The sequence below is a fragment of the Acomys russatus genome, chromosome 3 (genome assembly GCF_903995435.1).
Source record: "Acomys russatus chromosome 3, mAcoRus1.1, whole genome shotgun sequence".
In the NCBI taxonomy this organism is placed as follows: domain Eukaryota; kingdom Metazoa; phylum Chordata; class Mammalia; order Rodentia; family Muridae; genus Acomys; species Acomys russatus.
This window is the reverse complement of record NC_067139.1, coordinates 2,329,300-2,356,917: the sequence shown is the minus strand read 5'-3', so window position 1 is coordinate 2,356,917 and position 27,618 is coordinate 2,329,300. Positions and strand designations below refer to the sequence as shown.

At 45.3% G+C, this 27,618-nt stretch overlaps 1 protein-coding gene across 1 annotated transcript in view; it reads right to left on the bottom strand.

The window, feature by feature from the left end:
- Positions 1–1,470: 1,470 nt before the first annotated feature.
- Positions 1,471–27,618, bottom strand: part of Gli3 (GLI family zinc finger 3) — a 277,309-nt gene continuing 251,161 nt past the window's right edge. The window contains 6 exon segments of the mRNA XM_051167959.1: positions 1,471–1,640; positions 1,643–3,847; positions 4,329–4,656; positions 7,559–7,849; positions 12,361–12,525; positions 13,881–14,030. Of these exon segments, the coding sequence (XP_051023916.1) occupies positions 1,489–1,640; positions 1,643–3,847; positions 4,329–4,656; positions 7,559–7,849; positions 12,361–12,525; positions 13,881–14,030 (3,291 nt within the window). The 3' untranslated portion in view covers positions 1,471–1,488.

The window sequence follows — 27,618 nt, the reverse complement described above, 5'->3', positions numbered from 1 at the left end:
GCTAGTCACCACATCCTTCTTATTACCTAATACTTACTTGGTTTTCATCCTTCTACTCCTAACTTTAACGGCAGGATTTAAGAGGAGAAGCCACACAACCACATCAAAATCACTTGGGGGGAAATCCAATGTCAGGAGCTGATGGGTTAACTTTAAAAAAAATCATTTACATAGTTTTAAAGTCTTATGCTAGGTAATCCATGTACTCTGTGCACACATAGTATGACTCTCATGTGTCAACTGCATATGAGGGGTGACTACACTGTGTAAATCTTTAAAATCTTAATCTAAAACTAAAGTACTAGACCATGTTGAGGACTAGTGGCTACTAAATAATCAGCTTTCATGCTCTCTGATGATAAAAAACGGTTAAAGTAACTTATTCCTGATGTCAACGTATGTGATCTCTGCCTACGTCTTACACATCTCTGAAAACAGGGCACTTTGGATAGACATATTGCCTCACTATAGTGAAATTAATAAATGGTAGTGATACATCCAGTTGTGGGCCGTTTAAATGCCTACTGAGAGCTACATATAGGCAATTCTCAGTTATCAATGATAATGAGGAAAGAAGTAGGAGCAAGTCTCAATTACAGCAACTCAACTAATTAGTCCTCAAACTAATTCTACCCAATTGTTTCTACCCAACTGGCCTGTCTTCTTACAAAAGAGCTAAAAGAGTCTGCACACCAACCACCTGTCCACTCTCATTGCTGTGCTAAATAACACTAGATGCTCATAAAGGTGGAGGGGATGCAAAAAGAGATAACTGAGAACTGACCTATAAAGTCAGATCCATGGGATGCTTACTTAACAGAAGAATTTAACCCCCTGAAAAACCCTGATCAAACTATTTCTCTTGTAGGATCTCCAAATTTCCACTTTTTGTGCAGCTGTTAAAAGTATGCCCTGAACTGAATTAAGGTGGGGAACAAATTAAAACCTATACTAACTATAGTGCACCCACAATCTTCAATTTCACTATTCATTCAATTCTTGTACTCAGGATGGGAAATAAAAATACACATACACACATAAAAGCAAGTCACTGAGTATTGTAAAAGAAAACTTTAAGAGGTGGACCTGTATGTGACCCGTTGGCCACAAGCACACCAATTGCTAGCTCCTGGGATGGCAGAGAAGCAGGCCAAATCTTTTCATCTGATGGCTTCTCTTCTAAAAGAAAGAACATGCACATTGCACACTAACACTGGTTCACTCAAAAGAGGCAGGCTTACAGGTTCAAAGAAGAGGGGGATTGGAATGTCACAATACTGATTCAAAACTGAAATGGAAGACAGTTTGTCCCCTAGAATACCTTAGGGTTTCTCAGAGTCCTTTTCCATAAAAGGAATATACTTGAGACACATCCCATTCAGGTGAGATGAGATTGCTGAAATACATACAGAACTAAAAAAAAAGAAAAGAAACGGGGGTGGGGGGGTGGGGGGGGAGAAAGAGTCCAAAGAGAGTCAACTCAATCTTTCAAGTCCTAATTTTGAAAAAAATCTCTATTTGTGATCCTCCTTGCCTACTGCCTACTGCATAACTGCAAGGAACTTGCTTTCTTCTGCAAGAGAGGTCAGCAAAGAACTCATATCCCCAATAGCCATGTTGGTGGTGCTCATGGACAGGGATGGGAACGGGAGGGGCGCCCGTGGGGTGGTGAGACGGGAGGAGCTGTGGGAAAGGTTCTGAATGATACTTGGGCTCAAGGCCCCTGACATTAGGCTGGTCTGGTCCCCATCATCTATGATGGCATCAAAATCAATCTGCACTCCTTCTAGGTCGTGACTATCAAAGCTGTCAACTGTGCTTGTCACTTGGTTAGCACCTGGGGAAAGTAACTCAGAGTTTTCAGTGCCAGTCCCCTGGAGCAGGCAGTTGGCATCTGAAAGGGAGAATGAACTAGCTTTCCTGTCTTGCTGACTGAAGCCCGCGGTTTGGTCATAGAACTGACCGGAGTAATTCTGCATGCTAGAGCAGAGCTGCTGCGACTGCCCTTGTGCCTCCATCTTGATGCCGGTCTGACTCATGTCACTGAGCTGTACTTGTTGCAGAGTGAGGCTGCCCCTTGGCACTGCCTGGCGCCTGCTGCCCCCATAGCTGGCACAGGGCTGGTAACCCCTGACAACTGCCATGCTCGATGGCTGGCTGCTGTTGTCCTGAGTCCCTGGCAGACAGCTCTCCGTCCCTTGATAGATGTTAATATGTGAGGTAGCACCAACTTGCCCTAGGATTGGTTGGCCAGGGCGGCTGGCTCCCTGGTGTTGCATGCTGCCACCTAGTAGATGATGAGCAATGTACCCCTGGCCTATTTGATCTTGGGTTTGCATGCCATTCACTGTATTGCCAGCTAACTCATTTGGTGCCGTGGACAGGCCAAAATCTAGCAAATTCCCATTCTCTTGCAAGGTGTTGCCTTTCAGCTTGGACCCTTGGATGCCAGCAGCACAGGCACTGTCTAGTGCACTGGACGTCAGTGGCTGCCTGTTGAGCTGGCTCCCATACTGCTGCGTCTTATATGGCTGTTCATGGAAAGCATGTCCACTGTGGCCAGGTACCTCCCCACTGTGCATTGCAAAGTGCTCTGGGCCACCGTAGGCACTGCCGCTCTCTTCAAGGGTCTGATACCCCACAGCTGAGCCAGCTCCACCCTTCCACAGACTCTGTGGGTGTACCACCATATTGTTATATAACCCAAAGGCTCGAGCCTGCTGTACGGTAGGGCGCTGAGCACACTTCAGCTTGGAGGATGACAGATCAGAGCTTCCGGAACTGACCTCGTTCCACTGGATGGGCAGATCAGTTTTGCTGGCCTCAGAGCAAGGCTGCTCAAGAACCGGGTACTGCTGGCCAACATGACTGTCTGGTGGCCCAGGCAGGTCCAAGTCCTCGGGCCCATGGGCTACTTTGCTATCTTCAGGGATGGCACTCTGTAATTGCTGCCCATACCCTGTTTGGTTCTGGGAGTTTAAATACTGTACCACGTCATCTGGCAGGAAATCTTCATCATTCAAGTTGGCATCAGCATCCATGGTCAGGGCCTCCAGGGCGACATGCTCTGTGATGCTGGGCGGACAAGGGGATGCTTGGAAGTATCGGGGCTGGCTGCTCTCCAGCCGGGTATAATTTTGCAGCACTAAGCTACGCTTTTCTACTGATGGAGGCAAACTTGGAGAGTTAAAGCTGTGGAGGCTGCTGAAGCGCTGAACCCTGGGAAGTGACATGTTGTCGGAGACCGTCCTCACAGGGTCACTGGCTCTCCTTACACTGTTCGCTAGTGCATCATGAGGCAGGAGGTGACGCCGGCTGTATGTGTGGCCTCCTCCATCACTGCATCTCCGAGGAGGATGGACTGGAGGCAGAGTCACCCCTGGGTCCCTCCCCTCCCCTAGCAAGGCCATCCTGGTCTTTAGGCTCAGCCTTTCCATGTGGGGCAGGGGTGTGGGTGGCGGGCCACCCGTGGCAGCAGCATACTTGGCCTTGAGGCGGTACTGCTGCACGGGGGTGAGGCTGAGAAGGCTGGGCAGCCCATCGCCCTGGCTGGCCTCGCTGGACCTCCGTGAGGCATCTGTGGAGATGGGGTCGTAGGAGTCAGCGACGCTCACGTTTTGGGGTCGCCCTTCAGCCTGGGACGCCTCGCTGGACCTGCGGCTGGACAGGCAGGGGGAGATGCCGGAGGATCTCCGGCTGCTCAGGTAGGCGGAGCTGATGGTGCTGGTGCTGCTGTCCCTCCTGTTGAGCGTGTTCAGCACGGTGAAGTCTACGCCCGACAGGTCACCTCTGCTCGGGAGAAGGGTGCCGGGCCCACCTGTACTGTAGTTGTTATTGGACTGTGTGCCTGGAAGGAAGGCAGAGGGAAGGGAGAGAAGAGGAGATGTAAAGTCAAGGATGTCTGAAATTGGGTGCCAACAAGCATTTCTATTTCCTTGAACTGGGCAAACAGGTAAAAATTCTCTTGGTTTTATGTCTTAAAGCTATAGCTGAGGCGCTAAACACAAATACACCTACTGTGGACGTTTTTCTTGCCCCACTGAAACTCTAACAATAACAACTTCTCCATTAAAATTTGTTTTATTTTTTTGTTCCAGTATTATTCTCTTACTATTTTCTAACTATGGAGCATCCAGAAAAAGCAATGGAAACGGTTCAACCTCAACACAGATCTGTCCCAGAGCAAGCTTAGGATCTGTGGAGAGACGAATAAATACAAAAGCAAGGGCCCCAGGTCTTCTTGGCGTGCTCTGGCCACACGTAAAGTAGAAGAAGTACCCTGAGCAGACAGACAGACAGGCAGGAGCATGGTCTGAGGTGGGACTTACCATTTCCTATGAGAGGAGACACCGCAGGGGCTTTGGAGGGTAGAACAGGGTTCAGCCTTGGAAACATTCCGTTCACTTGTTTTAGCCTTTCAAGTTTGATGTGCTCTATCCATCTGGTCCCTGCCGGGTTTCTCCTAGCTTGCAAAGCGAGGGCTGTGGTCGCGGTGGAAATGGTTGAGTCCATGATTGGGGTTTCATCGATTGCACTGAGGTCTGCTATGCTACCTCCATCGGTCAGAGGAAGCTCGAGGCCACTGTTGGAATAGTTGCTGATGGGGGACTGTTGGCTGCTGCATGAAGACTGACCACCAGGGCTTGGCTGAGATGTCTGTTGGGGCCAAGGGAAAATGGAACACAAGGGCATGAGGAAGGGTAAAGGAAAGGAAGCCAAAATGACAGCTCATGCAAGTCAAGACCATCAGGTCGTCAGCAGGTTAAATGAGAAGAAAGACTATGTGCTGGTGGATGGAGGGAGCCTTTAGGCCAAAATGACAATGGTCCGTGAGCCGGGCTGATACACAAGGGGAGGGGATGGATGCAGTGTGATCAGAGCTGTCAGCCATGACATCCTGTTCCAAATGCCAACTACGCCGCCATACTTCCTCCTCTTCAGTTTTATCTCCAGGACATTACTGCATTCACTACTACAGAATCTTTATGTATAAAGCTATAGCATACATACAGGGTGTGCTCCACAGGATATATTGTCTTCTTCCAACAAGGGTCCCTCTATGCTAGTCAGACCTGGTTCGCAAAATTATTCTGTTTTCCTCCCTGCCACATTTTCCTGATGTTACAGACCCTCAACCAAGGTCCAGATCAAGGCAGCCATATTTGATAAAAAAACAAACAAACAAACAAACAAACAAACATCTTTTTGATTCTGTCAAACTCGGAAGGGAAGACAGGCTGCAATGCAGAGTGGCTCTGAGTCAGTAGAATAGTTTCATTTTTCCTCTTGGTGTGCATCTCTCTATGTGTTCTCCTAATCTTAACCAAGTAGGCACTGAAAGAACATTCTGGAACTAGTGAAAACTCAATCCCACTGACCCAGGGCTTCCGGGGTGGTAAGTGGTAAGACTGACCATTTCAGGATGTGGACACCCTGTGAACGGACCTGCAGCACACAGGATAGCACTCACACTGCACATCCAGTTGGTCTAACCTAAAGTTGCAAGGGAACCTACAGATGAAGCCACATCTTCTTTGTAAGGACAAGAAGAGTGATGTTCAGAGAAGTGCAATGGCCACCGAAAGTCACAATATTTAGAGCCCTAAGATGGGCTAACGTCAGCCTCTGCAGTACAGCCTGGAGCTACCAACAGCAAATAAAAGAATCGCTCTGTTATTCTCAGGTGGGCTGACCAACACTGTTAAGAGAGTCTTTGTAGGGGTGACTCTCTGGGAGCCCTGTTAGCTTTATTTACTTTCACATCATGTAAATCCAAGCAAATGCATACTTTCTTAGCAAGTGCCACGTGATACAGTAACTTCACCCTGGGCAACCAAGTAGAGCTAAGGGAGGTTTGTAAATCTGATCATGAGTAGGTGAATTCCTGCTTAATTACTTTGCCTCAGAAAGGTCCTGAGATCCAGGCTCTTCCAGAGGTACTATGATTTGTTAAAACTTCGGGTACCTCTCATTCTTCACAGAACAATCAGAACATATAGCTACATGGATCTGCGCATGTGACGATGCGCACCAACTTCCACAGACCATGTAGGAAGGCATGGGCACTTACAGTTAATGAACTATATGTACTCGACTGAACGGCGGTTAAGCTGCTAACAAATTTATCTAGGGCTCCTTCAACGAAGACACTACATGTCTGGTGCCACACGTGAGTTTACTCTAGTCAGGACAGCAATTAAGCAGAGTTTGAGAACGACTGCTTGGTTGCCCAGTTTGATTTATTATGAAGACTGAGGCAAAACTAACAATGAGTCTCATCATCTAAGCCACAGTTTTCACACGCTACGTTCAAGGCAGAGCCGAATGCTCAGCAAGGACGTCACAGTGCCGTCAGAATGAAAGAATGATGGAATGGGAAGAAAGCTTGCATGGAAAAGTGAAAACCAAACCGAACCAAAGAACAGAGAAGCCAAAATTCCCTCACCTTATTACCCACTGTCCTTAGGAAGTGAGAACAAGACATTTGGGAGCAATAGACAGAAGAGGTGTTGCATTAACAAGAAAAAAGAAGAAAGAATTTAATTCATAGCATGATGACCAAATTAAAGACATGTTTAAAAAAAATCATATTAGAGATGTAATGTTCATTAGTAAATGTCTTCCGAGGTCTCTGGTGCTTAGGTGTGTATGGCCACATGGCATCTGTTGTGCAAACGTGACACGATTCATCTCAGGAGCTTCCATGTCCACACCTGGAGACATAAGGCTGGTCCTCATCTCTTTGAGAACTACTTTTACAATCTAAGTTGTTTATAAACAGTCACATTCCAAAGTCACCCTGGGACACATGGCTATAAATAATTACTTCTGGAAGTAATGAGAGGTATCATGGATTAGGATGACAGGCAGAGCCTGTCTCCACTCTCTGCAACCTGTACTGCAATACTTAGTGCTGGAGCTGTTAAGCCTACTCTCGCCCACTAATCTTGCCTTGCTCTCCTCTCCCTTTGCTCTGGCAAATCCCACAGCCAGTACTGTTTGTCTCCCACCCCCTCCTTGGGACCGCTTGCTCTCCCTGATCTGAGTGCTCAACCCTGTCCTCATGGCCTCTGCCCTCGGAGCACACTGCCAATTCTCCTTCTCGAGAAGGCTTTTCACAGACTTGTCTTTGAAATCCAACATCTGAACTGTATTTGTCAATCTTGTATCCCACTGAACTATAAGCCCCTGCCGACTTCAGCTTATTCAGCATTGGGTCACCAGGGCAAGGAAGACAGAAAATGTATTTGCAGGAAGGCTCAAGGAATGATTTTCTACAGAGTAGCCACTTTAAAGAGATGTGTGGCCATGTCTGCGACAAGTGGTAGAGCTACGGATCTGTTTTAAAAGTTAGGTTAGAATCTCTGAAACTCCTGAGCAGAGTAATTTCTAAGCAGATTAACTTCAAGTGAGCAGACTCTATGGCTGGGTTCATGACCCTTAAATCAGAGTAGTCAGATACAACCAAGAGGGGGCAGTGTTGTTCCTTGCCATGCTCAGAGGGCTTTTCCCAAGGACCCTGGTAGGCTGTGGGAGAGCGGGAGAGTGAATGACGTACCATGGGCTTCTCGGCCTTGACAGGCTTCACCTGGAGGCATTCTTCCCGCTTTGAGGTAGTGTTGCTCAGCTCTTTCTGCTCACCAAAGGCTCCCTGAGGTGGCCGGCCGGGGGACCTGGACTGTGAATGGCTGCCAGGATCTCTCGGGGGCGGAGGCCGAGGGTGCATGTCCCCACGCTGCTTTTTGGTGACATGAGCCTCAGGGCCATGCACGGTCTTCACATGTTTGCGGAGAGAGCTGGGGTCTGTGTAACGCTTGGTGCAGCCAGGGATTTTGCATACATATGGTTTCTATCAAATGCCATAAAAAACCGAGTTGTCGATGGTTATAAAAGTGATTATGATACAGCAGTGGTTAATTACAATTCTAATTCTTTCAAAAACACTTCCACAACATTCAGATACTCCTCAGGTCTAATGACTTGGAAAGGCTATTTGGATATTGTTCCATGCCTATAGGATCTTGTTTGATAGGGTATTATTTAGGGAGCCCTGCAAGTGGTAATAGCGTGCAAATTGCCTTTACAATACTGCAAGTGCTTATGCTGTGAGCCGAAGTACCATGGCTCTCCATCTGTTGATGATGATAATGGAGGGAGGCTTACAGGAAGATGTTATCAGGACAATTTTATACATCTTGCAGGAGATGCTCTGTGTGAAGAGATTTCTTATCTTGGTTCTGAGGTCTAATGATTCTTTGCTTTGTAAAAGTGCTATTTGTACACAGGTATTGTAATAATAAGAAATAAAACCAAAGCAGCCCAGAGCCATTCTCATGTTGTTTCACTAAATTGTACTCATTTGAGCAGCATTATAGCTGTTTGGAGTTCAGGGGTCAACATCCTCAGAAGGTCTCTGGTCTTTAATACACATCCTTTCCACACATTACCCAGAGCTGGAGAAAGGTTTTGGAAAACCAGGACTCGGGAGTCTGCTTTCTTCCGACTTTCCAGGTCTCTCTCTACATGGCAGAACTACTTTATGCTCATTTTATTTTCTACCTGAGTCACCAACCACGTCTCCTGATATAGGTATAAACATATGGGTACTTATAACAAAACATTCATCCAGAGCACAGAATTGTTCCCTTTGTTAGTTACCAGTGCCAGAATGGTGATTTTGTTTCCTTGACTTCCAAAACAATAGAGTTATGGGATGTTGGTATGAGTCAAGTCAGCCCTGCCTGCCCAGGGGTCTATGTCCACAAACTCAACTGCCTTCAGATAGAAGCCATGAAAAAGCCACGCCTGGGCTGTGAACCCTTCCGTCCATGGTGAGAGTGAGCAGGTGCTTCTCCTTGTCACCATTCCCTACGCAACAGAGCAGCTATTTATACTGCGTTCCGCGTTAGAAGTAATCCCAAGTGTGAGCGGGTATATATAAATATTGCAGCATTCTATTAAAGAGACTTGTGCATTCCCAGATTCTGGTGCGTGCAGGGTCCTGGGCATGGTCCCTTACTGAGTGCCACGAGAGGACTTTGTCCTTCCTTCTCTGTGAACCAGAAGGTGAGCTAGTACATAAGAAATCATCACAAAAAGCATGATTAAAATAATGTATCTCTTATCCTTTCTAAACACCCTGCCTCTAGGATACATGTCTTAAAGATGCTTTTTCACTAAAAGCCCTAGACCAGACTGACTGAGTGCCACCTAAAACGCCGAAACTCTGTAATGTGGAGAAGCGAAGATTTTGAGCATTACCTGGAGAGTCTTCGCCTTCAAATGTAAGATTCAGTTGGGTAGAATTGCTTCCCATTAACTACAAATTATGTCTACTCAGGAGCTGTGATTTGCTGCATATACATGATGAGATGAGAGGACAGGATTCCATGCATTAGGGACAGAAGAATGGCTCTGGCAGTTAGTGCCATTACCTTTAGGTGTTTGCACATCAACCCTGGGCTTGCTCAGGGCACCGGCAGGACAGGCTGTTCTGTCGGCTAAGTGCTCGAGGCAGGTGTGTGGGCATGGGGGGGGGGGCGGTGGGGGGGGGCGGAGGGGAGCAGGGGGATAGAGATGGCAAAGAGGGGCACAGGGCACATCTGAAGAGCTACTCTTTCTGTAAACACATTCATGTGAATATTAAGATTAGCCTAGAGATAAGAACACATCTAATGTGTTCATCAGGATTAGCATTTCCAAGGCCAGGGGCACCCACCAGCACACCTGGAACCCTGTACCCTTGCACATGAAGATGCACATTAAGTACCATATACAACAATCCCGCAAGAACACAGGTTCTGGAAGTTATACTTTAAAACAAGAGCACAACTGTGTAGCTTGTCCTTGAAATTATGCGCTACCAATAAAATGCAGTGACAGGCCACGGCAAACGGTAGCCATGCTGAGGGGGTCTGCTCGTCATGTCCTGGACCTTCAAATTCAGGTGTGATTGCTCCCTCCCTGACTTGCACTCTCAGCTGCCGTTTGCATGTTCAGTACTGTCGGAAAGCTGGTGATATATTTTCTCCTGACTGTAAAATTTATTCTAGTGGTGGCACATTCTTTTAATTAGCTCTTGAAAGGCTGAGGCAAGTGGACCTCCGTGAGTTCAAGGCCAGCCTGGTCTACAAAAGTGAGTCCAGGATAGCCAGGGCTATTATACAGAGAAACCCTGTTTCACTCCCCACCCTCCACCCCCCAGCCCCCAACCCCAAAAGGCACATTCTTTCTCTATAGCACACACTGGCTGTAAGTTCTCCTACCTCAGCCTCCTAGGTGCTGGGATTACAGGGCTGAGCCAACTAGTCCCTGCTAAATTTCCTTTTCACTGAACACCAAGTGAGTATTATTACATACAAGACTCCTTGTGCACAAAGATGTGCATCCTCAGTGAATATAAAACCCTTTATGTAATACTTTTTATTTTGTATACAGAATCTTCTTCTCTGATAGAGAAAACGTGTGAATCCTAAAGACGTAGACAAACGAGGACTCCTTTTTTGGTTGGGATAATCCTGGGAAGTGACAGCTATTTAAATCTGGGTTTAACTCCCAGCTCACAGGTATATAAGGTGCTTGCAACTGCGCATTTCCCCACAGCAAACATGTGCTCAATGGAGCTTTATCTTGAGGAAACACTTTAGCTGGGTCCTGAAAACAGAGAATAAGATTCTGTGGATAAAAAATGAGGACAAGGAGATATCAAAAATAAAGGGTCCCAGCAAAGGTCCTGTTCATAAGAGGTCAGATTGTAAGGGCATCTTGAGCCTGGACATAAATGTACCTCTGCAAGAAACAATGACTGTATGGTCTAGAATGGGGAGGCCTTTCAGAGGCCACTGCCACATAATCCAGGGCCCTGAAGGGGCAAGGACAAAGTCCTGGACAGAGAAATGCCATACGGCTTTCCTGTGCAGGAACTACTCTCCGGAGCCACCCTGTTGAATTTGTGGCTATACCTAGCATAGCAAAAGGGCTGCACATAGAATTAGTTATCAGTCTTTGTGAAGGTACAAAACAAAGGCTTTCAAATGCTATAAATTGGAATTGGGATTGACAGAAAAACAACGTGTATGACCATCCTCACTTAGGACATTCTTCATGCTGTACAATAATTCCAGAACATTCTAGCATTCCAAAATCTGCAGGAGGCTGGCAAATACTAATCTATCTTGTTTTCATGTATCTCCCAGTCTAGACTTGGGGTCATTAGCAGGAGATTCAACATGACCTGGACAGCCTCATCACACCATGGCCTTCTGACATAGCCGGTGTCTAGGGACCTACAAGTGTGAGTTTCAAGAATGACCAGATGTAAATATACATTTTAGATAGCGTAGACGATCTCATGAAAGGCTGTTTTACTCTATGAACAGGACTCCCCCGCCCCTAAAGCCTAAGGGCTCCTGAGCAAAGTGGCTCCCTTGGATCCTGCAAGGCTGTGACAGTGGCCTGTACCTGAGCAAGTTATAGCAGCCACTCTGGAGTCTCATTCATATAAATTTCTCCTTTTGAAACCAGGGACACATTTTGTAGGCCTGAACTACGTGTTGTTAGCTATCTCATTTCTATCCCAAATGAAGGGAGCTTTGTTAAGCTCGGTTTACTCAAGGGGCAGTTTACAGGGGAGCAGGAATTTCAGGTATACCTTCAAGGAGAAGTTATATAATTTTAGTCAGATATGTATCAAAGCCCAGCTAAAACAAATTCGTAACCATTTTCAGTATTACACTTATCTGTAGTTTGCAGATAACTACCTGAAAACAATAGCAATACAACATATATCACACCATGAGGCTTTGCTCACGTTATTATCTTAAATAACTGACTTACACGTTAACCGGGCTTCTAAGACTAGCTCCCAAGATCCTCTGGGATTTAGAATGTCTATAATTGTTATTTAAGTTGACTTTGCCCCATGAAAATAATTTTTGAAGTGATGGATATGATGAAACCTCTTTCTCCTAGAAAGCAATAAACTTGTATGCTTTTAGCAGTGAGCTGTCACCTGCCAGTGTGATGGTTCAGTATCTCTTTAGTCAGTACCAGGCCCTACTCTGTGTGGGTTCATGCTATTTTGGCAGAGCAAGTTGACTGAGTTCCAAGTTGATGACTGGCCAGTAGGTGGCAGGTCCAATCAACAGGAAACTAAGTTTAGCAAGGGTTTTGTAGAATTTTCTCTTCATCTGCATTACTGTCGAAGCAGAATCCATCCTTGAGGCCCCAAGTCTTTACCTGCAGGGCCCCAGAGCCCACTCACACCGGGAACAGCCCAGAGGAAAATAAAGCAGAACACGTCTATTCTACACGGAGGCTTATTGTTTCTGCCTGTCGCTTTGGATCCCGGCGGAGGCTTACCTCATTGGAATGTGTCCTGTTCTGGTGCTTGGCCCGATCTGACGCATTGGAGAACGCCTTGTTGCAGCCCTCGTGTTCACAGACATATGGCTTCTCTCCAGTGTGAGATCTCAAGTGCGTTTTCAGGTTCTCGAGTCTCGAGTAGGCTTTTGTGCAGCCTTCAAACTGAGGACAACAGGTAAACGTGGACCACTCGGCACAATAGCAGCGGCGGCTTGTGCTCAACCCTCTCTCCAAGGGGATAAAAACTTGACCTTTCAAGGGTCAGCAGCTTTTCAAAACCACAGAACAAAAACTCCACCAAACTCAGCATTTATTGGGATTCAGATGTGGCCGGGGTAGTTGAAGACAAAGCACTGTCAGTGCCTGTAAAACTCCTCAAGGCTTTTTCCCCCCTTTCCTATTTTTTTTAATAGACAGCTCAATGTGGACAATGAATTTCATTATCTGCTCACTGATCTCCTCCAATTCCCACTGATTTCAGATTCAGCACAAAAGTTCATTAATATGGCTTTGTGTCCATACAAAGCCATGGAATCTGATCATGTTTGTAAAGGGCCTTTAAGATGTAAATACCAAGGCTGCGCAATGCCCAGAGCACCCCCTGAGACAAAGTGCAGGCTCCCTGCAGCCCCAGCCCACTTCACAGGCTCACACTCCACCACGGAGACTGAGCAAAGCGTGAGGAGAAGAGAGCCGAGGGCCTCTGACTATGCCTTACCCAAAATACTTGGGATAAGAAGTGGTGTGAGTGGTGTTTTAAGACTTCAGAATATATACACGTACCTTTTGAGACATTATGGAGACAGACGGTTTATTTATGTTCCATGTCATATGCACACAGACTAACAATAATGGTATGCAACAGTTTTAGTGCACATATGTTGAGACTACAGGTGACTGCAAAGGTTATGAACAGGGTTTTCTACTTGGGACATTATGTTAGCACCCAGAGCCTTGTGTGCGGTAGTTAAACATACCACGGTGAGTTACACCCCGAGTCCAGCATTTTTTGAATTCTCTTTTTGATAAAGAATGCTTAACTTAGGGCTTATAAGATGGGTCAAAGTGCATGCTGTGGCAACACGGCCTCCCGAGTTTGACGCCTGTAACACATGTAAAGGTGCACGGAGGGAGAGAGGGAGGGAGGCAGCTCCACCAAGACTGTCCCTTTGACCACTACACCACAAATAAGATGAACTGAAAAGAGAACAATATTATGCTTTGTCCTGCAGTGCGCTGAGCTATGAGGACACGGCAGGTACAGAAGCCATCAGCTCAGGGAGCGAGCCGGTCACCTCATGCCTGCTTGCCACTACGCAGAGATGGCCTAATTAAAGTCCAACTTGAAGGTCCTTGCTACAAACAGTGCTCTATCTCTTCTCTTACTACCACCCAACTACCCTTTCAGAACCAGGCTCAACAGCATGCAAAGCTCTTGAAAATAGAGAAGACCTGAGAGCAAAGTGTCACGCTTGCATCAGAGAGGGGACACTGAGGCTGTTCCGGTGCGTACTCACTGTACATTTGTGTGGCTTCTCGCCGGTGTGTCTTCTCATATGCACTACCAACATGTACTGGGCTTTGAAGGGCTTCTGCTCTCTGGAACAATCCAGCCAGCGGCACACAAACTCCTTCTTTTCTCCATGAATGTGGTCATTATTGATATGCTGGGGTTGAGAAAAAAGGAAAAAATTCAAATGTATTAGGCATTTCTAAAAGCAACAAAAGGAAGTGAAAAAAAATGCTTGAATTTTAAGCCTTGGAGATCACACGAATAACTCCCCTACATCACAGATTTTTAAAAAGTTCTAGTATATGCATTTTTAAGACACATTTGCTGTTGCTAACTGACTGTGAAGCGAGAACGGGCAAGACTATTGGGAGTAAGCTGGGCAGCCAGAAAAAAATACGTGTGTCTAGAATCTGAAGAGCATGGGTTAAGCCTGAGTTCTGCAAAGAGTGTGTAAGGCAGGGTGAGCTGCTCTGTGCTCTTTGTTCTCTAGTGAGTTTTAGCACAGAATTGCAAGTGTCCTCTCACTCTCGTGTGTGTGTGTGTGTGTGTGTGTGTCTGTGTGTGTGTGTGTGTGTGTGTGTTGGGGTGGGGTGAGGGTACACACGAACACACATGCACCCAGGATTCCATGACGGGGCTTAAGAAAAGGCAACTTTGGTTCAGACTTGGAACAATCCCTTCTTGAACAGTAACCACAGAGAACTGGGCGTTAAGAAAGAATCTATGATGGTCATCAAATGGCTCAGTGTTTCCATCCAGCTCTAGAATTCTAATAGGTTAATTGTGTTCTCAGATTATTTTATGTTATGTGGATGACTGTTTTGCTCGCACAAATGTGTGTGTGAAGGCCAGAGAGGGGATCAGGCCCCCAGGACCTGGAGTGACAGATGTGTTATGGTGCCATGATTGTTGGTAGGTAACAACTGCTCTTAACCACTAACCCAGTGGTTCTCAACCTTCCTAACACTGCAACATTTATACAGTTCTTCATGTTGTGGTGACCTCAACCATAAAATTATTTTCCTTGCTATTTAATATCCATAACTTTGCTACTGTTATGAATCTAGCATGAATATCTGTTTTTCTATAGTCTCAGGTGGCACCTGTTTAAGGGTCTTTTGATTACAAAGGGGTCATGATGCACAGGTTGAGAAACACTGCACTAAGCCATTTCTCTACACCCAATTTTTTTAAAACAAGCAAACAAACAAATGAAGACAGATCTCCCCAAATTCCTCATCATTTCAAGGCTTTAGGGTCAGTTTTAGCCTACATCTTTAGAAGGACACGTGAAGTGCTTTCCAAGAGGAAACATGAAAAGCCTATAGCAATACCTGAAGAGGAGCAAGGGAGCTGCCCACATAAAACATCAGTGAACATGCCTTTAGTGACAGGGGTGCAGGCCTCCAGTGCCAGCACTTGAGAGCCTGAGGAGGGAGCGCTGACAGCTAGACTGATCGCACAGTGAGGCCTTTACTCCAAACTCCGAAATCAATTAAGCCCACCTTCAGTAAGTTTAGGATATGTAGACTATCGGGGAAATTTTTATCCTGTTTTTTATTCTCTGGTCATGTTGTGTTTTATTCGCCTTATTTCAAGGCGAAGGTACACTTCTTCAAGTATACACATATGTGTCTCTTAAAATCCATCCAATAATTAAGGCCCTCTTGAGCTCTGTTGTCGCAGTGACCCAGCATTTGATACACGCCTCTGAACGCTCCGGCTTGGGTACCTAATGGTAATTTTCCGCTACCACAATAGGCCTTCTAATGATTATTCTTCTAGGAGGCTGATTGCCTAAGGATACAAATTTTGCATGGAAAAAAATAGCTTTCTGTGTTGTTTCTAGAAGTTAAAACTGAGTAAAGGCAGAAGAAGGAAGTCATTACTCTCCCCTCCTTGAACAGCAGTCCAAATGCCTGATGAACATCAGAGAGCAGCATGTGATAGCACACTCACGGAGGCAATCTTACCCTGTAGGACAGTGTGCAAAAGACCAGGGTGACAGCAGAACCGTTCTCCTGCTGGACTTCCTACTGTAAACCAGCTGTCCTGGGGAGCTGTATCTTAGATGTTACAATTGTGCACATAACCCACAAAAAGAGGAGAACAGATGTGCATCACAGGGAATGCAATGGTGCAGTGGGTAGTCCCAGGCAACCGCCATGGCTAGCACATTGCTCAGGATGGTCCCAAATGTGACCTGAAGGACTTCTGAGAGTCTGCACATAAACCTTTCGGTGAGAGAAAAATAGATAAGCACATAGGACCACACCCCCTTACAGCGCTATTGTTCCAGTTTTCCTATTAGTGAAAATGAACAAATTGGCCCTTGTCCTACAGAAATTGGCCCATGGAAAGAAGATAGAACACAGGGCGGAAAGAAGAAAACTAGAGGGAAGAGGATGAAATACAGAGAGAGGAAGAAGGAATGACTGTATTTGGAAAACCCAACTCCATTTATGCTGAAAGGCCTGCTAAGTTTCATGTCCTCATGCACAGATGGCGGCTGGTGCTTGGCAGTTACACAGTATCTATTGAGCTGATCTGATCTGCACAGCAAAGGAAAGATTGCCAGCAAAAGACATTGCCCCAAACACTTATTTATTTTAATGCAACTTTGCTTCAACTGGTATTTAGTGTGTAGTATTTCATTACTGTAAAATTACTCTTAGGGATTCAAAAAACAAAACAAACAAACAAACAAACAAACAAACAAAAAAAAAAAAAAAAAAAAACAAAAAAAAAAAAAAGAAAAGAAAAAGAAAAGGATTTTAAAGATTTCCAGACATGGCCACTCTTTCCCCAGGGGCACAGAGGGTACAGTGATGGTGATGTTCTCTCTTCTCATGCCTTCAGGGTGGTGTGTGGTGAGCCTGACACTAGGCTCAGCAATGGGAGTGAGGCAGACATAATTTCTGCCCTAAGGAAATTACAGTCTCCCAGAGGAAAACAGATAATAACTTAAATTACTGTATAATTACAGTTGTGATAAGCATTATGTAGGGAAATAATGGGTTTCATAAAAACACGTACCGGGAGTCCAAGACCAGTGTGGCATGTCAGGGATCAGGGGTCAGTTCAAATGAAACTTCACTGAACACCAAATCTGGAAGCTGGATGAAGCCTCAGCAAGTGTGCGGGTCGTGCTGAGAGTGGAGGAAACTGGAGGGGAGGGGGGAACGGGGGGGGGGGACTACAGCAGACAAACAAACAGCACTCGCTGAAGGTCAGATCCTGGTACCTTTGAGGACAGTGGCAACGCCCACAGACAGCAAGAAAGAACTTGCCCGGCAGACCTGGCAGGCTACCGACACTCTTGAGCTTGGCATGGTGAGCAGGCAGCAGCTCTCAGTGGGCTAAAGGGACACTGCTCAGATGGTTGGGCATGGGCTAGCGGGCCACAAAAAAGCAACATGCTTCTTCTGGTCTCCAGCAATAAGGCTACAGGTCAAAGACCAAAGAACACGCCTGCCCCCATGGAAGACATCAGGGCTAAGTAACTGGAGCTGCTTATGGAGCCTCCTGAGCAGCAGCAGGAGGGGCCCACAGTGGGTGAAATATAAGAAAATACTCACCTTCCTCCAACCTGCTGACATACCCGAAAGGTTGTACATGAGAGGTCCCCTGAGGCGATCTGGGTTCTAGTACTTTCACAGGAAGTGAAAAAGGAAGGATAACAGGCGTCCAGCTCCCAGACAATCCCTGCGAGTGGCAGGGAGAGAGCTCTAGACTAGGTCTAAGCCGAACACACCAGGTACTGAAAGTGGCCGGGAGGAACCTGCATGTAACAGTATTGAAGTTTGCCTCTAAGCAGGGAGAACAAGAGCGAGTGAAGGAGTACAGTCACGGGGAATGTCAGCCATGTTCGTGTTGCCTCAAAGGGGGATGCTGAACTGAGCAGCAGGCTCATCTTGTCATGCGGAGGAGCAGCAAGGATTGGTGGTGGATAATCAAAACTCCATGTCCTGCAAGACTAGCTTGTAAAGGAGACCGTCTCAAAGGGTTTACTAAGTTTCCTAAAACTGTTCTTAAATTCAAACTTAGAGATTACATGTATGCTCACGCGTGTGTGTGTACACGCACCTATAAAATTGTCTTTATGTAAAGGAAATTCAACAGTCTAAAGGGGAAGTGAGTAGGTAGTCAGTTGCCTTAAGGAAATAGCAAGGTATCTCTCTCTGCCTATGCGAGACTTTCAAATGTGTTTAACACTTAAGAGATTTTATTTTTAGGGTTTAGGAATTACTTATAAATTAAAATTCTAAAAAATCATAGGCCTCATGTGGTTGTAAGTTTTTGTTTTGTTTTGTTTGGTTTTGTCTTTTTTTTTTTTTTTTTTTTTTGAGACAGGGTTTCTCTCTGTGTAGCCTTGGCTGTCCTGGACTCATTTTGTAGACCAGGCTCGTCTCAAACTCACAGAAATCCACCTGCTTCTGCCTCCCCGAGTGCTGAGATTAAAGGTGTGTGCCACCACACCCAGCTGGTTATAAGTTTTAAATAGTTACTTTCCTTTAAAAATAACTGTTTGGTTTCTGTGGATAAAAGTCACTTGAGTACTCACAAGGACAGAGAGACACTGGTGGCCTGACCAGTGAGAACCATGTGCAGGCCTATTTGCCAGTTTGGTTCATAATTATCTCATAATGATAAATACATATATACATACAGGGCTAGCAAGGTTTTCCTGTATAAAACCAGACAGTATGTATCAGGCTCTGCTGTCAAGGCTCTCCTGACACCAGCTGTATACCCAATATCTGTGATTTCAGTGAGTTTCTCACTCACGGATGCCAGACATTCTCACAGGCCAAGAAACACTTCTTAACATTTTCTTTTCAGTTACTTTAAGCCATAAAATGATCCTTAGATGATGGCATCATCTCAAGGGCTACACACACATCATCATCACCACCACCATCACCACTACCAGCATCACCATCACCACCACCATCACCACCACCAGCATCACCACCAGCATCACCACCACCACCACCAGCATCACCACCACCACCATCACCACCACCACCACCACCACCACCATCACCACCACCATCACCACCACCAGCATCACCACCAGCATCACCATCACCACCACCAGCATCACCACCACCACCACCACTACCACCATCACCACCACCACCATCACCACCACCACCAACAGCAACAAAACAAAACCCCAGTGGTCTGGATCTGACCTATGGGTTTATCATTTGCTTGCTCCCAATTAAGATGTTTTCAAAGGCTTCCTTCTTATACTAATATTTGCCAGGGTATTCCTCAAACATGAAAAAGTACAAGTAAAAGGAGGTAGGTTATCACATTAAAGAAAGGAATCTAGAAAGGTATAAAAACCAGGTTGTTAGGAAAAATATAAGTGTCCGAGACAGAGAGAGAGAGTTCGGCCATGAACTCTTCACTCTGCACCATTCTAGGCTTCAGTCAACAGTGCACTCACTGACATCCAAGGTCACCGAGTCACACACAGTGAATCAACATTGAACATTTGGGCTGATTTCAAGTGATGCTGGCCTCAAATTCAGTGGCCGTGAGTTTATTTGTGGCCTCACTGAAAATTTCACTTCCTAACAGTGACAATGTTAATCAAATATATAAATAATTTAATCGAAGGGAAAATAACACATGATTAAATTCCAAACTAATCCAACACTACGACATGCAATTTGCCAGAGGCCCATGAACCAGAAAGAGATAGATGACACAAATTACAATGCTGTGTGCGTGAGCCACTCTAAATGTTCCCTGTCTGAATAAACAGGGGACACTGGGACCCGCAGCATCCCAACAAAGGCTAAGCCCAAGGATGAGACTTTTGGTTGAAATTGCACCTGGCTTAAGATATGATAGTTTATAAAATGAGGATAACTGGCATAATGATCAAATTAGGAGTTGCTAGTTAGTAACTGTGGTCAAGCCTTTAGCAGAATGAACCAAGGTCCATAGTTCCATCTTCTCTACTCACCCTGGTCTGTAAGAGCCTGGAGAAAGGCAGGGGACCTCAACAGCTGGCTTGCCAATGGGGAAAGTGGAAGGCACCTCTTTATTTCAAGGGATTCTCTTTAGGGAGCTCTGGCCCGTTTGTCAACCACGGCGACTTGGAGAGGGGCAGAAGAGAGGCCTGAAGGAAGGGGAAGCTTTTCTTGTCACTAGCAGCAGGAGAATGGAAGCCTACAATGGACTTCACGGAGCTAATCAGGGCCCTTTCTTCTTGCTTCATTATGTGAGGGAGCTCAGAGCAGGCAGTTTTCCTAACCTTCAGCTAAGACATGCATGAACCCTCCACACTATAAGGGTGCGCACACAGCCGTACATAAAGCTGCTATTCAATCAGTTCTCGAAGCTTGGAGGTGCATTCCGCTTTTGTTCTGGCCCGTCTCCCTTGGCCAGATTTAATTTCCACTTGGAAAGCACGCTCCCTAGATAAGGAGGGTCAGTTCTTAGGAACTCCCTGAGAGGGGAAGATACAGCGCTCTTCAAAGCTGTGCGGAACATTCATTCATGCCACCTACTGCCTAAGGCGACTCACACATCAGTAGACAAACACCGGCTGCCCCCAAAGCAAGATCCTGACAGAAAGGAGCACATTTCTTCCACTGCTGCCAGGAAAGAAATTCTTGTTAGGCACACCCACAGGCAGCACTCCTGGGACAAGCAAACCTTGAACCCTTCAAATAACAGCCAATACCATTTATTGACTGTGCTGGTCATCCTGTCTCCACCTGTTTCCCAAGTAACACAGCATTTCCACTAAGCTAAAAGGATCTCACATATGTGTCGCCAGGCTTTTCACAGTACAAGGTACATGTGAAAGCATAAAAATACTGCACAAGTGTCTGTGATTCATTCTCTCTCTCTCTCTCTCTCTCTCTCTCTCTCTCTCTCTCTCTCTCTCTCTCTCTCTCTCTCTCTCTCTCTCTCCAACTCTCTCGCTCATCTCTCCTCTCTCATCTCTCTCTCTCTCTCTCTCTCTCGCACATGCACACACGCGCGCGCGCACACACACACACACACACACACACACACACACACAGTATTACAGATGTAACTGAAAGGGGCCTAGACAGTAGTGTTTCACGTATAAATACCTAAGAAAGTGGCAGTGAACCATGGCCTACAGTTCTTAGGCTCCACAGCCTCTTGCTGTGGCTGGGACTTGCTCTCCCCTTGGTTTTACCTACTGTAAATGCTCTGGCTGCGTATTTTGTATCTAGACCCATGAACATGCCACCATTCAGATGTGGTGGTCACATTTTTTACAGAACCCATGGCAGCCATCCCAACTCAGGCTCTGAGAGCAGGTGGGGTTGTCACACTTTGCCCCTTGACTCTGTTTTCGAGAGAAAGGAACAAAACAGAAACATTTACAACAGGATGTCGGATTGGCAATATCCAAACCATCCCGAATCTTCCTAATGCCATCAAACTAGCTCGTGAACGGGCTGCAGCAAAGGAGCACACGCCAGTCACTTCTCAGGCTTGTTGAAGAACTATGCTGGGCAGCTTTCTATTCTGCCATAAGCTGAGACATAAAGAAGTAAATAATCATAAGAAAAAGCTCAATCTCAATTTGTTTCTTGGGTTTATACATCTATTATCTCTTGATTTGGGCTCCCAGAGACATCTGTGGAAAGGAGAAAATGATTTAGACTTCATTAAAATTTAATTCACAATAAAATCCATTTGGGAGAGAGAGAGAAAGAGAAATGATTTACCTAAAAGAAAAGCCAATTCCCTAGGAACTCCTACCACTCTACATCTGAGCTCAGCTGCCATCTTCTCGTGGGCATTACCTGATAAGCGGTATTCCTGAAAAGTTCTATGACTGTCATGGCGTGGATTATGTTAGAGACACATAGTGATTGGATTTTTTAAAGCATTTGGAAGCAGAAATAGAAAAACGGCGCAAATCGCAAACTATCAGGGCTGAAATAGGCCCTATGTATCAATATGCACTTTAATTTCAGATAAACAAAATAATTTAAATTGTTTTGGTGGCACCTGCCAATCTTTCAAACAGATTATTTAAAAAGCTGTAGCAGCTTGCTGCGTGTGGGGGTGGGGTGGGGCGCGGGGAGGGTTTCTCCAGCGACTTCATGGAATGACCACTCTAGCTCCTGCTGGTAACAAGAATTCTGACCCGTCTGCCGCTGTCTGACACACCATAAAACCAAACAGGAAAACATCACAAACTTAGAAACAGCACTTAAAAAAAATAAAAAGCAACGTCCAATTTCTGATCTGTGAGCATTCAGTATTAGGACGAGTCGGAGAAACCTGCGCTTGCTGGTTAGAAATGAATAAACGAATCCCCGTTGACAGGTGTCTAGCACAATTATGCAACACAATCATTTCTTTTATGAGTAAAGAAATCAAAGCTGTTTAAAAAGGCAAACATTTTCTATGAATGAGGGGCTCTGCATTAAGAACAGAAATGAATGGGATTAAAATACAAATCTGGGGCTGGAGAGATGGCTCAGAGGGTAAGAGCACTGGCCGCTCTTCCAAAGGTCATGAGTTCAACTCCCGGCAACCATATGATGGCTCACAACCATCTATAATGAAATCTGGTATCCGGTTTGGCATGTAGTCGTTACATGCAGACAGAACACTGTATACATAATAAATAAATAAATATTTTAAAAAATAAAATAAATAAAAATAAATAAAATCCAAATCCAACCCAGTCTCTACAAACCAACACTGAGGAAATCTGCATGCGCAGTCCATGGAAAGAAAAATCCACTATTATTCACGGAGAAAAAGAAAAGTAGACAAGGAAGAGTAAGGTTTGGGCACAGGCTACGATACGGACGAACACTGGAGACGGGCTGCCTGAAGGGGCCACGGAGCAAAGTACAAATAGTGTGCAGTAATTCTGCAACCTCCAGGCTAAGTTAACCTACGCAGGAAGAAAGCAGATGGCTACCTGTGCGTGGGATACAAGGAGAAAAGAGAATGGTAACTGAGGGCTATGGTGCGATAAAATATTCAATATGCTAAATTGCTGTATACTTTAAATGGGTGAATTATGCAGTATGTAAATTATATCTCAATAAAGACATCATCCGCTTACACACAAAGGGGGCGGGATCACAAAAACCTACGTGTGTGTGCTGTAAGGGAGTCTGAGGAGGATGTGGGGAAACAGGAAAAGCAACAGAAGAAAGGGCAGGAGGTATGAAACCGCTCCAGGGCTTCTCTTATGTGAGACTAGGGGCGGGGGTCTTCCAAGCAACCTTCCATAGAAGCTCAAGGTTCCACGTATAAACTCCCTCCCCTCCTTCCCCCCCTCCTACCCCCACATAGGATGAGCTGGAAGGAAACATTCTGAAGACACTGCTTCCTGGTAGGTTTCACAGAGGACTCAGAGTGAACAACCTGGGAACAGCATGGAAATGAATTATGCTTTCTTTTTTATTTCCCATATTCATTGTTCAAGTTATTAAAGTGAGTGAGAAAAGTGGGGGTGGGGAAGATTTTAAACTTGAATTGGTAAAGCCAAACAGGAAGCATCACAAACTGATATGAGTTCCAGTGAGGGAATGTGCAACCAGGCTTGATTAGGAAAAAGCGGCTCCCTCCTCTCCACTGTGAGACTAGGGGTGGGGGGTCTTCCACCCCCTCTCAGCTGCTTGTTGTTTCCTGGAAGGTACCACCCCGGGGTGTAGAATGTAATTTTTCTACTTGATCCTACTCACCCCCCCCCCCCAAGAAGGCCTAGATTCATGTAGAATAATAGTTACTGACACAAAAAGGTAAGCAATCTTAAGCTTAAGGAAGTCCAGATTTTCCAGCTTTAAAAAAGTAACTAATTGATTAATTCTGGTGGAGACTGACTATGGGAGGGCCTCACCTATGCTATATAAGTTCTCTGTCAGCACGCCGTGGCAAACAACAACCACCACCCCTCTGGTCCCTGCTAAGTTGCCTGGGCTAGCCTTGGATTTGTGCTCTTCCTCCCTCAGCCTAATTAGCTGGAACTGTACCACAAGCCCCCACAAATGACAGTTTTAAGAAGAAGCAGATAAAACAAGCCCCCACACAGCAGAGCAAACAAATAAAACAACAAAAGCCTCCTTACTAAAGCTGTTTAAATAAAATTTGGCAAAGAGAACATCTCGCTGCGGACAGCCCGCTAAGGGCTATTGCACTCCTCTAACGCTGTGAATTCCTGGCTGCTTTACAGAAACACACTTGTCGCTCCTCTCTTGAGCAAGGGTTCTTTACAAGAAACTTTGAGTTTCTTAGCCAGGCACGGTGGTGAGAACCCGTAATTCCAGCCCCTGGAAGGCTGAGGCAGGAGGATTGGAAGTTTGAGGCCATCTTGGGTTACACAGTGAGAATGTGTCATGAAACAACAAAAACTTTTAAACAACATAAAAAACTTTCAGTTTCTACGCAGGAAGGACCAATATTCAAATGCCAACAAGGAGTTATCTAGATGTTCCAACTGATTTCGGCACATGTACCCACATACCACCCTAGTCTCTTCGCTATGGTGAGGATAACAAACCCACAAACTCTTTTTAAAGCAAAAGTGACTTGGGCTTAACTACCCCAAAGAGACACAAACAAGACGAAGCCTGAAAAGGTTGGCTTGTCCTCCCGAATTCTGTGGATACCTAGAGGAAGAAGATAGTGTTAACTGCGTCATCATAGGATGACAGATAATTTAGGAAATCCGTCTTCTGAAAGGCTCATCGATTTCATTCATCGCTTTGCAGTGAACAAGCCCATCAGGTGCACGGTTTGCCCAATACCTGTACTGGAGGCACAGGGAAGGTCACCCTTCTACTCCCAGCTGCTTCTCAGTTCAGCTCCAAGGGCCTCTGAGCAGCCATAAAATGCAGCCTCTCGCAGGGACTGAAAGAATTCATCGTTCACATGTGTGGATCATGCCCAGAAATCCAGCGTGTCTAGGAAGCATTACCAAACCCAGACAGCGTGTGTATGCCAAGGTCAGGTTTTCAGAAGCATGACAGTGTCCTGTAGTATTAACGTCCTCCCAAGCTGTGTGGCTTTCTCCAGCAACAGGGAGAATAAGAAGGGGTTCTTTGTATATGGCTTCTGTATAGTCTCCTCTGCTGAAATAATTCTTACTTTGTTTCAAAGTTTCAAAAGTAAGTTTGAAACATAAAAATATTTATAATAGCACTTCTTGGATTTTTAATTTTAAAGTGTTTTATTTTCTTACTAGCTTTAGGAATGGAGAATATTCAGATATTATGCCTCCTCCTCAATTACGAAAACAAATGCAACCTTCTCTTTTTTGAAATGCAAGATGCTAGGACTTACACATTGTCTAAAAGTAGCAGGATGTTAACCTTTAATTTCTTCATGATCCCAGGAACCCACGTGGAGCTAGGCCCCCAAGCACTGACCCCTGTAAGAGGGCTAACACAGAGTATGATTATGAGAAAACCATCCATTTAAAAGTGAATGGAAAAAAATGAGAGCCAGCTTTTAGCAGGCAGCTGCTTTCTCCACTGCTCCATAAATCCAGCCTTCCTCTGCAATGCTGAATTATGATTCTAACATCACAACTACCAGGCCTTCAGCTGTCACACCAACTTAAATGTTTGACATCACAGTCTGATCACGAAAACATTTGTCCAAATTGAAATAGGTCCGAAAACATTTAGGTTTCAAACAGATTTGGATAATCTACGTCTCATAGTTTAGGAAAAGACAAGAATTTCTTCCCCCCCTTGGGGGAGGTGCACACGCAGGAATTGGGGTGAGGGAGGGAGGAGAGAGTTCCTCCTCAGGGATATAGGAACCGGTGGACACTGGCTTTCCTGTTTTCCTCCTCTGTTGCTTTGCCAGACGACCCTCTGCTTCCACTGAAGCGGACGCTTTAGTGTGGGTGGGGCTGGGTGACCAGCAAGCTATGTTGTCTGTCCACCTGTGTACGTCAGTTCTGCACAGACAACTACAACTGACTTTTCATATGGTACCAGGGATTCAAATCTAGCCAAGTATTCTTATACACCAAGCCATCTCTGTAGTCCAAGAATTTATAAAATAGACTTAGTCAGAGAGAAGGCTGAAAGGGCATTTTGGTACCAACCACAGTCTAAGCCATATCTGTATGTGTGTGTGTGTGTGTGTGTGTGTGTCTGTGTGTACACGGGAGGATGCCTGCAACTGCTGACAGAAACACAGATAAATCTTAGCTCACCTTTTGCCACTGTATTGACTGCTTTTTTCACTACTAACTCCCAGGTTTATTTGAGGCATAACTGTCATATGTTAAGTACTGAAGGTACAAGATTAATTAAGACATGCCCATTGGATCACAAACAGAGACTGGCTCCTGAGAGACCGGAAGGAATGCTGTCTGAGAATTAACCTTTGCACCACAGAGCCTTCTTCTCTCTCCTGTCCTCACAGCATGAGAAGTGAGCATGCTCAGTGAGCAGGGCTACTCAGGTTCATGTGATTACACCAGAGGAGCGGGAGACCTTGGGACACTGCACTACACATGCTTCCCAGCATGCAGAACTATTAATTTTAGCATTTTCCAGTCATCTTCTTCACCAACCTCCCTGCCGTGCAGAGCTTCTCCTGAATGTTTCAGTCTGTTACTGCTGCTATAGCCAAGTAGATTCATAACGCACCCTAAGTATATGGTACCAACCCACTTCAGAATTAGACTGTAATGTTCTATACCATCCTAGCAGAAGACAGAGTTTAATAGGAAGAAAGCAAGTTTAGTCTTTAGTCTATATGCACTAAGTATGTGCTGTGTGTAGTACAATTGAGTAAAGCAAATCTGAGAAGATGCTACTTGAAATGTATAGGAACACGTAAAAAAAAATTGGAAAAAGTGCTTAAAAAAAAAAAAGAGGATGAAAAGAAGGCTACATAACTGAGCTCAATCCAGAGCAAAGAGAGAAGCACATGAGAACAGTGGTTCTCAGCCATCCTAATGCTGTGACCCTTTAATACAGCTCCTCATGTTTTGGTGACCCCAAACCATATTAATTATTTTGTTGTTATTCCATAACTGTACTTTTGCTACTACTATGAATCGTAACGTAAATATCTGATTTCAGGAAATCTGATACATGACATCCAAAAGGGTCAAGCTCATGTGTTGAGAACCAGTGACATAGAAAAAAGGATTACAGCTAGAGAGTCAAGGTCAAAAAGAGCACACAGCATGCTGGGAAGTGATGTCAAGTGTAATATGAATGGGCAGTGGAGAGAGAGGTAGGAAGGGAAGGAAGGGAGGGAGGGAAGGAGGGAGACAGAGACAGAGAGACAGAGAGAGAGAGAGCATGGGTAAACTATAGGAGGGGAAGAGTACTCTATGACACTAAGATCTCATGTAAATAAGTATTTTTAAAGATGTATTTATATGTATGTTTGTGTCTGTCTGTGTGTATATATGCCATGTGTGAGCAGACAGTTATGTTCGCCAGGAGAGGGCATCAGATCCCCTAGATCTGGAGTCACGTGTGGCTTTGAGCTGCCCAATGTGGTCTTGGGAACACAAACTCAGCTCCTCTGCAAGAACAGCAAAAGTCTCTTAACTGCTATAGCCACCAAGACATTAATCAAGGTTGTCAATGAAGTGCACTTTTTAAAAGGTTAGCTCCAGCAGTTTCCCAAAGGAGCCGGGTAAGGTCATGGCAATACTCACCCTCTCACCCAAGAGATCTCTGTGGTCTTGACCATGGAGAGATAGCACTAGATTTGAGAGACACTTGGGAATA